The 16179-nt window shown below is 50.1% G+C and overlaps 8 protein-coding genes across 8 annotated transcripts; 2 read left to right on the top strand and 6 right to left on the bottom strand.

Moving 5' to 3' along the window:
• Window positions 1–597: 597 nt before the first annotated feature.
• On the top strand, window positions 598–2625 carry GT037_003315 (glucose-methanol-choline oxidoreductase-like protein; the record flags this gene model as incomplete). Its single annotated transcript, XM_038928362.1, has 3 exons — window positions 598–651; window positions 710–770; window positions 875–2625. 3 exons carry the CDS (start codon window positions 598–600, stop codon window positions 2623–2625), a joined length of 1866 nt encoding a protein of 621 aa, XP_038789640.1.
• Window positions 2626–3669: 1044 nt separating this feature from the next.
• On the bottom strand, window positions 3670–4167 carry GT037_003314 (uncharacterized protein; the record flags this gene model as incomplete). Its single annotated transcript, XM_038928361.1, has 1 exon — window positions 3670–4167. One exon carries the CDS (start codon window positions 4165–4167, stop codon window positions 3670–3672), a length of 498 nt encoding a protein of 165 aa, XP_038789639.1.
• Window positions 4168–4692: 525 nt separating this feature from the next.
• GT037_003313 (uncharacterized protein) lies at window positions 4693–5776 on the bottom strand (the record flags this gene model as incomplete). The annotated part of the gene is made up of 2 exons (XM_038928360.1): window positions 4693–5056; window positions 5301–5776. The coding sequence occupies 2 exons, from the start codon at window positions 5774–5776 to the stop codon at window positions 4693–4695; spliced, it is 840 nt and encodes a 279-aa protein (XP_038789638.1).
• A 327-nt stretch (window positions 5777–6103) lies between these two features.
• GT037_003312 (uncharacterized protein) lies at window positions 6104–7429 on the bottom strand (the record flags this gene model as incomplete). Its single annotated transcript, XM_038928359.1, has 2 exons — window positions 6104–7321; window positions 7376–7429. The coding sequence occupies 2 exons, from the start codon at window positions 7427–7429 to the stop codon at window positions 6104–6106; spliced, it is 1272 nt and encodes a 423-aa protein (XP_038789637.1).
• Window positions 7430–7773: 344 nt separating this feature from the next.
• GT037_003311 (equisetin n-methyltransferase) lies at window positions 7774–8904 on the bottom strand (the record flags this gene model as incomplete). Its single annotated transcript, XM_038928358.1, has 2 exons — window positions 7774–8078; window positions 8139–8904. 2 exons carry the CDS (start codon window positions 8902–8904, stop codon window positions 7774–7776), a joined length of 1071 nt encoding a protein of 356 aa, XP_038789636.1.
• A 223-nt stretch (window positions 8905–9127) lies between these two features.
• Window positions 9128–10219, bottom strand: GT037_003310 (uncharacterized protein; the record flags this gene model as incomplete). Its single annotated transcript, XM_038928357.1, has 1 exon — window positions 9128–10219. The coding sequence occupies one exon, from the start codon at window positions 10217–10219 to the stop codon at window positions 9128–9130; it is 1092 nt and encodes a 363-aa protein (XP_038789635.1).
• A 449-nt stretch (window positions 10220–10668) lies between these two features.
• On the top strand, window positions 10669–11747 carry GT037_003309 (uncharacterized protein; the record flags this gene model as incomplete). The annotated part of the gene is made up of 2 exons (XM_038928356.1): window positions 10669–11573; window positions 11630–11747. The coding sequence occupies 2 exons, from the start codon at window positions 10669–10671 to the stop codon at window positions 11745–11747; spliced, it is 1023 nt and encodes a 340-aa protein (XP_038789634.1).
• A 165-nt stretch (window positions 11748–11912) lies between these two features.
• Window positions 11913–15938, bottom strand: GT037_003308 (cytochrome p450; the record flags this gene model as incomplete). Its single annotated transcript, XM_038928355.1, has 3 exons — window positions 11913–13352; window positions 14376–15478; window positions 15530–15938. 3 exons carry the CDS (start codon window positions 15936–15938, stop codon window positions 11913–11915), a joined length of 2952 nt encoding a protein of 983 aa, XP_038789633.1.
• Window positions 15939–16179: the final 241 nt, after the last annotated feature.

The raw sequence follows: 16179 nt of genomic DNA, 5'->3' as shown, positions 1-16179 counted from the left end.
CGCACATGCGCTATCACGCGGTGCCACGATTGGCCCTTTCTGGCGACTTCCAAGTGTTTGCAGCAATGTTACACAGCACGCCGTTCTATTACACGTGTTGCCCCTTCCTGTAGTCATCGTTGCCGGTGTAAGCAAGGCACCTTTGAGACAACCGCCCTCACCGGATCGTGTACCATGCCCCCATTACAAAAAGCCAAGACTCGTCCCAACTGGGCTCATCCTGACACGGGTTGTTTTCAAGACTTGGAATTGGAACATCACCGGCTATGGCGGAGCTGTCCGGCACTCTCGGCGTGGCTGACAGCAAATCTTGAGCTTTTTTTTTCAGCATGCAATTGAGTGTACCAAGGCGCAGGAAGCCCACGCCCAAGGCCTTGGCTATCTTGTCCTTGATTCCGCCCGTTGTGACAGAGATGACAACTGATTATAAAAGGACATATCCGCTCCGCCGTATTCGTGTAGATCATCTCAGTACCATAGTCTCGAAGAAAAGTGAAGCTATTCTGTTTTGCGCTCTTCTGATCATTTACCCAGGCGGAAGAGAAAGAGCAAGCACACTTTCAAGATGCGGTACTGCACCGCGGCTCAGGCATCGACATGTCTATTGCTATCGATCTCTTCTTTGACCAGCATAGCCTCCGCGTGGCCGACGTACAATCTACATAATTCACAGTTGGGGAAACGTCAGGGGCCAGCTGACCTTCCGCAGCAAGGAGGTCAAGATGAAGAGCCCGTCTTCAACGAAGAGTACGACTTCATCGTTGCAGGTGGTACGTAGTATACATACCCCTGTCCCCTCATAGACTACTCCAGAACACATTCCATTTGCATTCGCTTGCCAGCATACCTCGATGGTTCCTTTAACAGCATGCAGGGGGAACAGCCGGTCTCGTTCTGGCGAACCGTCTCACGGAGTCTGGTCGTTTTTCTGTGCTGGTCCTCGAAGCCGGTCCTAGTCCTGAGCAGGTCTTATCACACGAATCACCTGGCGGCAATCAGTTCATCAAAGGGAGTGTTATCGACTGGGGTCTTTTGACCACACCACAAGAACACTTGAACAATCGCACTCTGCAGTACCTTCGTGGACGAACCCTTGGTGGGTCTAGCACGACAAATGGTCTTTATTATGCACGAGGCTCAGCCAGCGTGTACGATCATTGGGCCGAGTTGGGCAATCCAGGATGGGGCTGGAACGATGTGTATCGCCTGTTTAGGAAGAGTACAAAGATGAATGCGCCCACTGCAACACCAGAGCTTTCAGTGTTCAGCCAAGATTACAAGACGTTCGACGCTGATGCGTATGGTGGAGGGCCACTGGAGCTAGGCTTCCAAGGATATGTCCCACCATCTACAGATGGTTTCATTGTCGCTTGCAGCGAAGCTGCGAACATACCTATCGTCGAGGATCTTAATCTTGGTGACGGTGTAGGTGTGAAACACGGAACGGCTACCCTTAACAGTATGCTCCGAAGAAGCTCTAGTTACGACAGCTTCTATGAGCAAGCTCGCAACCGAACAAATCTACGGGTTTTGCATGACGCGCCTGTCACTGGAATCGTTTTCAGCAGCCCATCTGGCAATGTGACAAACTCCACTAGCAGCAGACCGTGTGCCATTGGTGTCAGCTATATCAACCAGTTGACTGGCTTTTCAAGTCAAGCAAGAGCACGAAACGAAGTCATCGTAAGCATGGGCGCTTTTCACTCGCCTCAGCTCCTCATGATCTCCGGCATTGGCCCAGCTGCTGAATTGGAGAAGGTCGGCGTACAGCCGGTCGTGATTAATGAAAACGTCGGCCGCAATCTCAACGATCACTCAGTGTTCAGTATTATGGCGCGTGCGCAGGATAATGCTTCCACAACTGACATGTCTCGCACACCCCAAAATTTGCGCGCCGCTCAAGAGGCATACTACCAGAACCTCACCGGTCAATACACTGCTCCATCCGGCGTGACGAACGGTTTCCAGAAGCTCACCGAGCAGCAACTCCGCGACATCGGTGCGCAAGCTGTCATCGACGCCGGTCTAGCGAACCAAACACACATTGAATACCTATTTGAGAGTGTCTGGTACCCGTGGATTCCCACACCATACTGGGCACCACTACCGAACGACTCCTACATTTCCGTCACCGCTTCTAGCATGGTCCAGCTGTCCCGCGGTACCGTGACTCTCCGCAGTGCCTCCATGTCTGATAGCCCCCTCATTAATAGCAATTACTATGCCGACCCCACCGATAGCGCTGTCGGTATTGCCTCGTTCAAATATCTCCGCTCCATTCTTCGCCACCCGGCCTTGTCCCGCTTCACGATCGGGCCGAACGCTGGTGAAGTCAGCCCTGGCCCCGCGGTTGCTGATGATGATGATGAAGCTATCTTGGAGTACATCAAAGCGAACACGATTCCAAACTGGCATGCTACTGGTACGAACCAAATGCTGCCGTTGGAGAATGGAGGTGTCGTAGATAGTAGGCTAAGAGTGTATGGCGTTGATGGATTGAGAGTCGTTGATTGTAGCATTGTACCGGTACTTCCGGATGCTAACATCTTGGCGAGTATTTACATGGTGGCAGAGAAGGGTAGCGAGATGGTCAGGGAAGATTGGGGTGATGAGATGTCTTACTGAAAATGCAAGTATATGAATGTACATCAAAGTATTTCTTTGATATTCTTACGGCTATCGAGTATGTGAGCAACTGCCTGAATGTTTGGAGGGACCTACAGCGTGAATCAAGCCTCTCCAAAGATATATATATATATGCCATGACGTTATCAAACCATGCCGGCCCACCTCTTGATGGTTATGTTGCTCCTTCAGTATGACGGCATCGTCAGGTGCAAGCATTCGAGCTTGGTTGATTGGCTGCAAAGTGAGAAGAGCGTCCGAGATTCTTTCCCAGAGTCTAATGCAAAAAGCTGTCCGGTAAACGTACTTGGCAGTCAGAACATTGGGAAAGCTCCATGTGTAGCTATCTTTCGAGTATCCTTGTTGGCAGCACATGCGGACCACGTCCAAGCCAGCCTCTAGGTGCCATCGTAGCGCTTCGGGTGCCATCGCTCCACCAGACTATTTCGGCTTGTGTAATCTTGAGACCGAGCGAGCATTGCAGGGCCGCAAACCTGTCAATCGAAGTTTCTCCATTCATCTTCATAAGCTCTGTCCAGGCTCTACTCTCACGCATGCACAGCAACCTCATCAGTGCGTCTCCCCAAATCGAGGTCGCAATTTTCATATTGTCCTCATGATACGACTTGACTCCAAGTTCCTTGATCTATGTTATAAGATGGAAGCTGTGGTCGAGATCTTCATGCTCGTCGGATGCCATGCTGCTTTCAAGCTCGGATGCGATATTCGGGATGACAGGGCCCCGAAATTCGATGCTGCAAGATTCTCTCAGCAAGAGTAACGGCCTCAATGTCGCCTTTTGGGTGGTCTCGGAGAAGAAAGTGGCAGGGTCGTCCCTATACTATGGGCGTTCATGATCGAGCATCGGGGCTACATTGATGACCATTGTTACCATGTCAGCTAGCACTGGCGATATGGCCTCTATCCTCTTGAAGTTACGGCAGAACAGCTCAAGATCGATGGCACGAATGATCATATTATTCGATTGGGATGCGCATGATCGGCTCTGGTAATTGCCGAGTGGGTAAGTCGACATAAAGATGTCTACCAAATATCTACGTTTGGTCTATTAGTGGGTGAAATTCGTGCAATAGTTTGAAGTTTGAGCCAGGAGATCTCGACGTGCCCAGTGAATTGCGCTGCACGGTGCCCAGTCGCGACTACCGCAACACCCAAACGGCAGAAGATTCTTCGAAGGGGTAGACCTTGTGTAGAGCAAATGCGAATGAAACGGTTGGTCTTAACCATGACATTGTAGGCTTCGCGATGAATCTGGCTATTAGCAAGAAGGATAGTCAGGTCGTTCGTGTGCGGAAGGCTGACAACACGCAATGTGTCAGAACCGTTGCTGAGAAAACTGTTGCTGAGAAAGCCGTCGCTGAACTCCCTGGCGTGGCCAGGGTAAGGTCTGAAGGAGCAAAAAGATAAAGCGTACACCTTGTTACGCAGCTCTCCAGGAAGGTCCATGAAGCGGAAGGGTGCGATGGGGTCAGTATTAGCCATGCTAGCCATCCCAGTAGGGATAATGTCGGCGTCAGCCATCTCGGCTTGGGTTACGACAGCCGTCTCTGTGATAGCTGGGTGCAGGTGTTATAGAGGTTTTGCAAGACAGAGGGTAACGGCGTAAGGTTTTGCTTTGGTCTCTAAGTGCGTGAGGTGGACTTGACTCTCACTTGGCGATGGTGACGCAGCGGGTGTTCACCGAGCAGTACAGGGTCGGAGCAAACGAAGCTAAGCGAGCAAATTCACCTATCATTGCATTAGTCTAAGAACATGGATGAAGGATGACGCACCATGCGAACCATTGTATTTCAGGTTGAGGTCAGAGACACAAGTAGATCTTGACAATACAAAGTTAGCGACGAAACACACTGTCACGTGGGAACACCTCATCTACCCAAGTCAACGATAGGAGCAGTCATATCTAAGGTTCCATCATATGTAGATAGTCTCAGCGAGAGAACTCACAAAGTCCAGGGCCGTCTCCACCAGCGCGCTTCCGTCGCAGCCGACTCTCTAACCCCATGTAACTAAGATAGAGTCCCAAGCCAAGCATCAGAAGGAGAACTAGATTTCCATCGCATGTGGTGCAGCTGAGTTAGCATCGTAGTTCTTTCCGGAATCACGCCACTTGACGATGGCGGCACGTCCCTTCTCCATATCGTTTTCGTCGGGGCTAAAAACGATTGCCGTATCGAAAAGACGGAGCGCCCGAGTAGCATCGATATTGCCGTCAATAAACATGACGAGCAACGTCCGCCATTGAAGAAAGGTAGCGAATAGAAGAGCTGAAGGCGTCCATCTGCAGCCCTCGTGCCAGTAGCCTGTCCTCCTGCATTCTTCCGCTGTAAAAACAGTTTCTTCTATCATCACACGAAGGCTTTCCTCCATCACTGTAACCTCACCGTCGTCTACCGCTCGAAGGTAGGTCCTGAAAATGTAGCAGAGATTAAGCAAACAGCGATAGAATAGTTCTTAGACGATTGCGTCGACGAATGCATCTCCTGCTAACAAGAGGAGGTTGCTCCATGATGATGATCTGCGGACACGACCAACTTGTGTCACACAACGACCCCATATGAAAGATGCAGCATTCTAGGAGCCGTTTACGAACTTCTCTTGTCTTTTTAAGTCTCTCAATTACGATTTTCTGAAGTATTCCGCGGTGATCTGACCATTCGTCCTTGCGCATGTCTTTCACAGTTGTGATCGCGAGTTGGTGTGATACGTGGCCATGCACCCGAACATCCGGGACAACTCGAATGTAGGCTGAGAAAGGTGCTAGCAAGCTGCGCTGTATTTCCTGGGAAATGAAGGGGTGGAGAGTATCTTTGTAGATGGGAATCGGTTTGTTAAGTAGAGGCGCGACCTTCACGTCAATTGTGACAGCTGCATCGGCGATAGGTCGATTGAGCGTTTCGTAGAAGGACGGAAGGTCTCTCAAGAGAATCATAATGCTCATTCGTGGCTCATCTGATGATTTGGGGGAGAATTTTGACTCCAACAATGTGACCTCCAGCAAATAGCCGTCGAATTGAGAAATGTGCTGCGCATTTGTGGTGACCACTGTGATAGTGCTTGCCTTGATCAACTTTATGAGAGATAGAGCTGTGTTTGTACAAATGACAATGAAGCGGTTGGTCTTCACCATGGTGTCGTATGCTTCCCGGTGTACTCGATGGTTGAGGAGGAGGATAGTTGTATGGTTGCGATGAACAGCTACGTCAAGAGGAGATCGCGGGCGGTCGAGGGTTTGTTTAAGAGGACCGAAGGAGCATAGTAAAAGAGCGTAGATCTGGTCGCGAAGCTCTCGAGGCAAGTCCTGAAGATTGGTGTATGTAGTTAGTTCCTGTTTCATATTCAATTCGCAACCGCCAAGCTCTGCCGTGAAACCAAGGACTGGAACACAAAGGGAAATCACCGTCCTTCAGTAGCAACAAAAAGACCTAAGCATGAGTAGAGATTGCTGAAATCGATTCTAGAGCTGTTGTATCCATGCGAGTATGGTCTCGCGTTCTCTCATGAGTGCAGCATCCCCCGGTTGCAGACGAAGTGCGGCATCGATGTATCTTAACGCACGATCTGCATTTTCAGGATTTCCTTCTAACCTCATGAAAAGCGCGTTCCGGTATCGCAATTTGGCGAGATGCTGAACGGATGGTTTGAATTTGTAGCCGGATTTCCAGAAGCCTTCTTTCATCGACCGAACGGCGGACATGATCGCACCTTCAGCCAACATTTCAGAACCAAATTCAGACGTCTTCATGTTGCCAATCTGGACGTGAGCAATGTTGAGTTGCATCAGAAAGTACAGTGGGGCTATTTGTGAGACAAACTCATCACCTCCACGTCGAACCAAATTTGGCCAAGAATCAGACTGATGCAACTTATCCAGCTCGTACACAGCGTCTTGCCAACCCATGCAGGCCTCTTGTATGTCGTTTTCTTTGGATGTTCGTGTATACCTGTCTTTCTCTGCAGCGAAATCTGCTAGAACAGTTGCAGGGTTGGAATATCGGTCTTCAGCGAGGCTTTGACGAACAGCAATTGCCAAGTTATTGTCCACGTGACCGTCAACTTCGACTGTTTTATACCCATACAGTTTGGCCATGAGAGGCTTCAACAGCGTTTCCTGCGTCTTTTTGTTGAAGAAATTGGCGAAGGTAGGCGATGTATTGTTGCCTTGAACGAAGTCTAGAATTGGAGCCATAGTGATGGAAATCCTGACTTTATTAATGAAACCCGAATCGTGTAGTTGTACATCGTTCAATGCTTCACAGAAACTCTCCATGTCACTGTGAAGGATCATAGCCGTGACGGGTTCAAATAGACTATGGGGGTCATGTCCGGGATCATGGGTGATAGAGATTTTGCCCGGGCTTTTAAAACCAATGTGTATACTAAGCACGTAGCCTTTGAATTTGTCGACAATTTCTTCGTCAATCGCGACCATCCGAATCGCCCGCCCTTTCAAGGGACCCCGCAGGGAATGACCTCGAGACGATGTGATCTTGACGAAGCGGTTGCTCTTAACCATGACATCGTAAGCCTCGCGATATGTTTCCTTCGATGTACGCAGTATACTAGTCTCGATATCATGTTTGGCAAGTTCGGGGGTGAAGAAAGACGAGGGCTCTATCGTAGTTGGTGGGGGACCGAAACTGCATAGTACGATACGATAGACCTTATTACGAATCTGTCATTTCCGAAGTCAGTGAACGATACATAAATGGAAACTCAGGTGGCTTACCTCGCCAGGAAGGTCACGGAAGCGAAATGAACTCGAAGACGCCGCAGTAGCCATTGTTGTGTAGGAAGGCCTGAGGTTGTGCCTGATGATGTCTGATGACGATGGAGCCACGGCTTATCCAGATATCTGTGATATGTCACACTTTTGCTTGAGATGGTGTGGAAAAGGTGATACTTGGTATCGAGGTATGTAAGGTGGTTAAGGTGTACAGCGCGGGGAAGCTGACAAGCTGGGCTAAGGTTTGACGCTAAAACGCGAAGACACGTGACCTGGTAAGATCAACTATCTACGCCTAATCCGCTTGGTATTCCACTCAAGAACTGATCGTGTCCGTACTTCAATGACTGCTTTGGTGATTCTAAAGATGATCCGTCAGGCGACGTGACGTACCGAAGCTACTAAATTGGTGCCAGCTCAACCACCGCCGATTCTGTTTTGTCATGCCTCGCCACCGACACGATCTCCAGCCCAGCCTTCGCCGCAAGCTCCCCAAATGTCTTCTCACTGCGCACCTTGCCGCCAATATTCAGGATGAACATGTCGACGGTGCTGGTATACACGCTGGGCTGTTCGGGACGCAAATACTCCGCGATCAGCACGCGCGAATCTTCCGCGCAAGCCGCACGCACGTTCTTCAGGATCTGAAGGGCTTCGTGGTCGGACCAGTCGTTCAGAACGCGACGTATATAGTACACGAGGGCACCTATAGCATTCGGTCAGTTCATCCCGAATTATGTATGGCGAGAAGTCTCGATTTTTATACCTTTGGTAGGTTGTTCCCCGAAAATGCTGGACCCAACCATTCTTACTGGTCCCAAAACAGCGGAATCCTTGTGCTCTGCGACCGCCTCGTCAATAACATGCGGCTGATCTTGCAGAACACATCTGGCCGCGGGAATCGCTGGCGTCTCCTCTAGAATGTCTTTCAACGCCTGTCCTTTACCACCGGCAACGTCAACAATAAGCACCCTCTTCTCATCACCTGCAGCATACGTAGCGACCCAGCTGAAATCGTATACCCCTGTGACAGGGATATCGCCATCAATCGCCATCGCGCCATTCATCCTCGTCGCTAAACCTGGAATAGCCGCCATGATCTCGTACGCCGTCTTGTCAGGCATACCCAGCGCGAAGCCACCCGGCGACCGATTCGATCTCGGCGGCTCGGCGAGCCCATTCTCTGCGAAATAGGCTGTCCAACGCGTCGTCGGCCCCATGAAGAAGTCGAAGAGATACGAGTAGAATTGCGCGACACGCGGGTCTGTGAAGGCCTTTGACGAGGGTGAATGGGCCACGTGTCCGGGTGCTGGGGATGTCAGCACGCCGATGGAAAGTAGGAAAGCCGCGAATCGTTCGATGAGTTTGTAATCCACTTTCAGCTTGGTTGTAAGGTCTTCAAGAGAGATACCCTCGTCTGGAATGGCACCGAAGATGCCGTGCTCGACGAAGACGCGCATTACTCCCATCTCAGCCATGGACGCAAAGTATCTGCCGATGGGCGTCTCCGCCAGAGAAAATTCGGAGGCCATGGTTGGTTACTGGTTATCTAGGTAAATGGAAGGGGCACAGAATGTGAAGATGGTTTGAGGCATGCGAGACTGCACGAAGACGTTATATATATCGTACGTCTATACAGCCAAGAATTCATGCATGGCAATCAAGGCTAACCTCCTTACCAGCTCCGGATAGGAAGCTTACACGGCACTAATTCGGTGTTCGTTCTCTAATACACAAGCTTACTGGACTCAAGATTCAGTACGCGATCATCGAACCGCCTGTAACAGCACTGGTTTTCCCGAACGCATCCCGTACAAGCTCCTGTGCCCAATTAGGCCAGCCTTTCAACCACGATATCGGCGCTCCCCAGCTAGGAATGAAAAGCTGCGCACCGCGTCTCTTAATAATCTGCCTGACAATAACCTCCGCGACCTCCTCCGGCATCATCATAGTCTCAAGAATCTTCGGATCCTGGCCACTCTTCAAGATCATGTCCTCGATCAAAGGAGTGCGCACGAAAGCTGGGTGTGCAATAGTAGTCTTGACACCCGACGCTTTATACCAGATCTTCAATTCACTGGTAAGACCTTCGTGGAACGACAATGCAGCGGTTTTGGTCGCCACATAGTCAGCGTTCGCCGAGTTTGTCAGGAAAGAGTTCACACTCGCTACCGTCACAACATGGCCTTTGTTCTTCGCCACCATGTCCGGGACGAACTGTTGGACTAATCGCCAATGCGAGAGAATATTTACATCGAAGATACGGCTGAGAAACTCGCTTGGGGTCTTCAAGATCGTGTGAGAACCCGTTATGCCGGCGTTGTTAACGAGGATTGAGGGACGTCCCAGTTCGTTTCGAATTGTATCGGCTACCTCTGCTATTGCTGTAGGGCTGGAGATGTCGCACCGGAAGCATGTTAGCAGGCTGTTTGATTTGAATGCATTGGGTGCATCCTGCACATCGAGCACTGCTACGCGGATCCCGCGCGACGTGAGAGTCTCCGCAATGGCTCTACCGATCCCACTGCATCCTCCGGTAACGACTGCTATCTCAGAAGACCAATTCCAACCGTGTCCAGCGCGTATCTGCCAGTTATTTGTAGCCCACGCGTTTAGCGCTGCGTTGATATTTCTGATCACACCCACGGTGACCAGAAAACCGAGTGTTTGAATCAGATTGGATGGGTTGATGGTTCCGGAGAAAGACGCTGCTTCCAATGCGTCTCCCCATGTCTGTTCTGGGGTGTACAGCAATAATCCGAGAATTGGCCCGGTGATGATCGGCTGGAGAGTACATTTGGCGATGAGGGTTAGCCCTTTGAAAGGGAGCTCCACGATTGCAGGCATGATTTCAAGCAAACTGGTAAAGAAAGATAAACAACTATCAACGGCCTTGTCTTTCGATGCCTTGAATGTCACTATGCGAGTCGCACGCTAGCATGGAAGGTATCCACTTGATTGGCTAGGGGGTAATCCGGTGGTTTTGGGGAACTTCCGGATGCGACTTGGTGTCTTTCGGCTAGGCGGAAATTCGGTGGCTCTTGCGCTCACCGACAAGATCTAGAGGTCTCCAGGCCAGGCCACGATTCTACCTTTCTGAGATTCGGATGAGGAGGATAACGCAGGGGTAGTCGACTGCTGCAGGGCTTGCGAATACGATGCAGGGCCTTTTCGACCCACAAATAGAGACACCTCATTGTTTAGGGCTTATTGCTGCAACCAAAGTCACTGATATTGTAAGGTTCTCCGACAGTGGACCATGAACAGCACTTCCGAGTATCGATACGACAGCCAACATGTCTTCATGGGACCCAATCCGCAGCCGCCTCATTTTCCAAAGTGGCATAGGCTTCATATATCGCCAACTGTTCATGCACCCTCCTCCAATCGCAGCCGATGTCAAACTTGACGGCCAGACAGCTATAGTCACCGGATCAAATACCGGTCTAGGGTTCGAAGCAGCACGGCAGCTTCTCCAGCTAGATCTCTCTCGGCTGATACTAGCCGTCCGGTCTCAAGTCAAAGGCGACGTCGCGGCAGAAACTCTCCGCAATGAGTTTCCAATCGCGGAAGTCGAGGTCTGGATTTTAGACATGGAAGATTTGGACTCTGTGTCTGCATTTGCCATGAAATGTCAGACTTTGGGTAGGATTGACATCGTCATCCTCAATGCTGGTGTGCAAAATAAGGACTGTATTGTCTCCACCAAGACAGGAAAAGAGCAGACTTTCCAAGTCAACTACCTCTCAACAATCATGCTAGCTGCGCTTCTCTTGCCGACTCTAAGGTCTAAAGGAGGTCTGGGTGGGAAGCCAGCTAGACTTACGATTGTGACATCTACCACCGCATATTTTGCGGATTTCAATCACGAGAAACCAATCTTGCCGCAGTTTGACGAGAAGTACGATCCTACGAAGTGGTATGCCCGCGAAAAGTTGCTGCAAATGACTGTTGTGAAAAGGCTGGCAACGCTGGTCAACCCGGATGAGGTGACTATCAACACGGTTTGCCCGGGGTTGGTAGGAGATACGGAGATTTGGCGCACCATCAACACAAGTGTTGTTTTGAGATATATGTTCTCAATTTACTTTGCTCTGTTTGGTAGGAGCTTGAAAGAGGGTGCCAGTACATACGTTCATGCCGTGGCAGTCGCAGGGCGAGAAAGCCATGGAGGTTTTTTGAGCGAGTGGGGAGTACGCCCGTAAGTGAATGTCCACTCCACTGCGTTTCGACCAGTCTTTGCTGACATCATGCCAGATACCCTGCTTTGATGTATTCAAAGCGCGGCGAGGATTTGCAGAAGAAGGTTTTGAGCGAAACCAGGAAACTCTTGTCATCCCTCGACGTCTCACAGGACTTAATGCATGAGTTCTAGTTAGAAGATCGAAAACTTTGGTGTTCATCGGAGCTTCCGAACGGCATCGGAACGTTCCGGTACGCGGCATCCACACTCGAGTATCTTTGAGCGGAGCTACGTCCTTCATCCACACTGCGATAGCATTGTAATCTTGATCTAACTGGCTGTACGAATCTATTTCAACTATTTCGTCCTAAGACTCAATCTGACATTCAACGGCGGGTGTACGTAAGAAGCGCGCACGGGTTGATCATGCCATGGCTTGTCGTACCACTCGCGATCTACGAGCTCAACATCATACTTCCACAGCAGCCGGGCCATGATCTGCTTTATTTCAGAATGCGCAAGATTCTGACCAATGCAGCTGCGTTTTCCCGTTGAAAAAGGCTGAAATGCCACTTTCTTATCGCCTTCAAAGCGAGGGTCTCCAAGCCATCGTTGGGGAGCAAAAACCTCTGGCTCGGTGAAGTTAGCTGGGTTATGATACATTGCCCAATGCCATATATCCACGCATGTTCCTCCGGGAAGGAAGTATCCACCGACGACCTCGCCATGGCGTTGGATCAGTCGCGGCACGGAGCCTACAGCGGCTGGGTAGATACGCAGGGTCTCATCTATAACAGCTGTAAGATACTTGAGTCGCTGCGCGCTAAGAAGAGTGATCTGTGGTTCACTATCAAAAGATGAGTCAATCTCTTCTTTGAGCTTGGTGAGCACCTCTAGATGGGTACAGAGTAGGTAAGTCGCCCCGGTAAGTGCGAGTGCAGTCGTTTCGGATCCAGCCACAACGAAGATGCTCGCGTTATGACAGATTGCCTCAAAGGAAAGGCCTTCTTTTCCCTTAGCATGATCAGGCTTCATACCATCAATGAAGTCTGGCCGAGTAGGCTCCAAAGCCAAACGTTTCGCGACCTGGGTATGCATGAACGTGTTATGCTTGAGGATGATCTTCGCAGCAAGGACCTTAACAAGAGGGCCCACCATCGCCTCCAACAACGGATATGCCCGCCGAAAATGCGCCATATCATGCTGCGCAACGAAGAACTCCAAGATCGTCGCAATCCACGGGTGAAAGTCCCCCCGCTCCAGGTTCCCAAAGGACTCGCCGAAGCTGAGATCACCAATGATGTCAAACGAGAAATAGTTGAACCACTTGGCCAGATCGAGAGGTCTTCTCTTGGCACAGTGTTCTTCAAAGCGACTGAAGAGGTTGTTGACATGGTGCCGAATAATGTGCTCCTGGCGCTGCATCCCTTGCGCCGAAAATCCCGGGGCTATCAGTTGACGTTGGTATGTATGAGTCTCTGTGTCAGCCCCGATGATGCCCGATGCGACTTCGGCTACGAAGCCTGGGTGCTTGAGGTTTTCCAGCTGGCCGGACTTACGGTGTCCGTAGACCTCTTTCCATGCTGTTGCGTGGAGACATGACACGGAATTTGGACTTGTGCGGACAACCCCGCCGTACTTCTGATGCAACTCGAGAATCCGCTTATGTGGCGTATCAGAAATGGATGCCAGGAAAAGCGGTGTAGACGAGATAGACCACAAAAAAGGGCCAGGCACTTGTTTAAGTGGATTGACGTAAAGGTTGTAGACGATAGTCCAGAGAGTATACACCAAGGCCTTAAACGCATGTCAGTGGACTTGTGTCTTGTATGGTGTTCACTTGGGTCCATTACCACGCATATAGTCGTTCCCATAATCAACCATATCGAAGATAGCTCGTCATATCTGGCGAGCCCTCGAATGAACCATGGTGTTGCGGTGTCCATCACGCGTATACGGAAGCACGAATGGTGCGAATAGTTGTTCGATATGTGTAAAGAAAGTGTATGTTGATACCCATCCAAGCATGAGATTGGTGGGTATATCTGCTTAGTAGGTGTCCAGTAATCGGCTACTCGTATTCGCGGCGCGGTAATGCTCATCCGTGAGCAACGTCTTACGTATACGAAGTACGATATGCGGAAGTCGTCGGTACCCGTTACCAACGTGGACTAAGGATTATTCCGCGAAGATGTATGATTGAACGACGATTCAACCGAGTACGATGTCGCATGCCTGTTCGGCTTTTTCCACGACCGGCCTACTTTCAGGTCGTAGGCCACATGCATCGCTCCACCGCCTATGCACGATACAGCCTGGGTACCCAGGTTGTTAGATAATGGATGTTGTCTTTTCGACTTGTTGACGACCAAGAATACCCGTCAGACTAAGAGCTTAGTTTCGGTGGTAGTCAGCAGTGGTCTGTGGCACTATGTCGGACATTCGGTAGATTTCTTCATTACACCGCTGGATATCCTAGTACTCATGCTGACGGTGGCTTGCGAGTCAGGCTGTGGGTACCTGAGTTAGTGCGGACCCTGAACCGGAAGTTCCGATCGGAACCGGAATGTCTGGGGAGATGTACGCCTAGATGACCTGTAAACAGTGACAACAATGACATAGCTTAGGTTCCAGATGTTGGAGCGGTCGTGCGCCAGTAGAGATCTGAATACAGCATAGTATGAGGAGCATGAGCATATCATTTCTTGCATGCTGGCCGGATATATTCATCGCGATCTCTGAACACCCAAAACATTTGCAGATGTTCCGATCTCAGCGCTAAGCGGTACCTTTGCAACGCGGCACAAAGTTGCAAAGTACGGCTTCGGCTGGCTTGAGGTTGAGCTCGACCTTGATCTTCATCTCTTCCATGCCTTTGTCTCCATCACCACCAAGTCCACACAACTCAACCCTCTCAAACTCTTGAAGAAGTCGCACCATGATATACTGGATCTGGAATCGGCCAAAGACTCTGCCGGGACATTGGCGTGGCCCAATACTAAAGGGTAGGTAGTCGCCGTACCTTGGCGACCAATTGTCCCATCGTGAAGGATTCCACACATCGGCATCTGCGCCGACCTTAGCTTTGTTGCGCTGGAGGCCAGCGACTGAGTAAACAATGATCTGGCCTTTTGATACCGATATGGGATCTCTCCCATCTGGACCGCCACCGACGGGTAGAATCGCATCACTTCTGGCCTCCCGAATGTTAAGGCCGAGCGGGTGGTACATTCTCATGGACTCTTTGACTGTGTTGGCTAGAAGGTCCAATTTTCTTAGTTGAGCTATTGTAGGAATTGCATCCATGCCAATGTGCTGTCCAATTTCCTGCTGGAGTTTTTTCCACAGTGCTGGATCACGGGCCAGGTGGTATATTGTCCACGTGGTAAGGATAGCACCCGGATCCTTGGAAGCCATCAGTACTGCTATGAGCTGACCCCTAATAAAGTATCGATCGTTCGGATGCGTGGCGACCAAATCCTCTACAAGATTGAACTCTTTCTCCGTCTTGATATCAGTTTGGTTGTTGATCGGCAGAGCCAGAGTCTTTTCGATGAGGTCGTTAATGTAACGCGTTAATTCGCGATATGCCTTCGGCGCAAATAGCCAGTCAGGAAACAAGTTTGCGAGGCGGCCAAAAAGTAGACGATTGGTGTTATATGTTAGCAGATCTTCCATAGCCTTGCGGAAAGGCTGTTGGTTCGCGGACAGTGAGTCTGTAGACTCCCCAAGAAAAACCTGGCTCACTAGATCGAGTTGAAACCTGTCGACCACATCGTACACATCGACCCTCTCAGGTGAACTTTTGATCAGTTTGAGAAGCTTCTGTATATGTTCCTCAGCTACAGGTATATCGTCTGGACGAACACGAGAGACATGCGGCTCCAGTTGCTCCCTGCTCGTCTTCCACAAAGGTCCATCCGCTGGAACTGACGTCAGCAGCTGCATTATGCATTATACGAGATTACACTCACTTGTAAAGACGGAGTCTCCCAGTATACTACTGAACACATCATGGGGCGTCTGTCCCTTAGCAAAGTCCGCGAACTGATCTGCTTGGATAGCCTTGATGTTCTCTGCTCTATCGGTGATGAAAATGTCACCGCCTAGTAGATTCATCTCGATCGTGCGACCAGGAGTATTGAGGATTTCGTCACATACGTATTCTACGAATGTGTTCGAATGTAGACGTGTTACGAGTTTCCAAGCCATGTCCAGTCCGAAAGGAAGTTTGTATGGAATGCGCGGAGCATGCGGAATCGACGACTTCGACCTCTTACCATCTTGCAATCCGGACGTCAGAATCGAGAGGAATATGATCGTGACGATGCCATAAAGAACAAGTTTTGAGGAGTCAATGTCCAAGGATGTTAGAATGCCCATCTTCGAAGTTGTCTGCTTTTTAGCTAGAATTTTCCATCCACGAGAAGAAAGCGGTAAGTTGAGTTTGATGAGAAACGGCGAGCATTGGGCGTGAGTAAGTTTCTAGATCTGGACGACTACTGCTTGTTCTCCCGTAGGAAGTCAAAAACTCTAGACTACAAAAAGACGGCATAAGCACGTATCGCATAGCCTGGCTCTGGCCCTAGACTTGCCGAGTCCATCTACGATAACAGTCCGAAGT

Source organism: Alternaria burnsii (assembly GCF_013036055.1).
Source record: "Alternaria burnsii strain CBS107.38 chromosome Unknown 746, whole genome shotgun sequence".
Taxonomy (NCBI): domain Eukaryota; kingdom Fungi; phylum Ascomycota; class Dothideomycetes; order Pleosporales; family Pleosporaceae; genus Alternaria; species Alternaria burnsii.
This window is presented reverse-complemented; position numbering and strand designations above follow the sequence as displayed.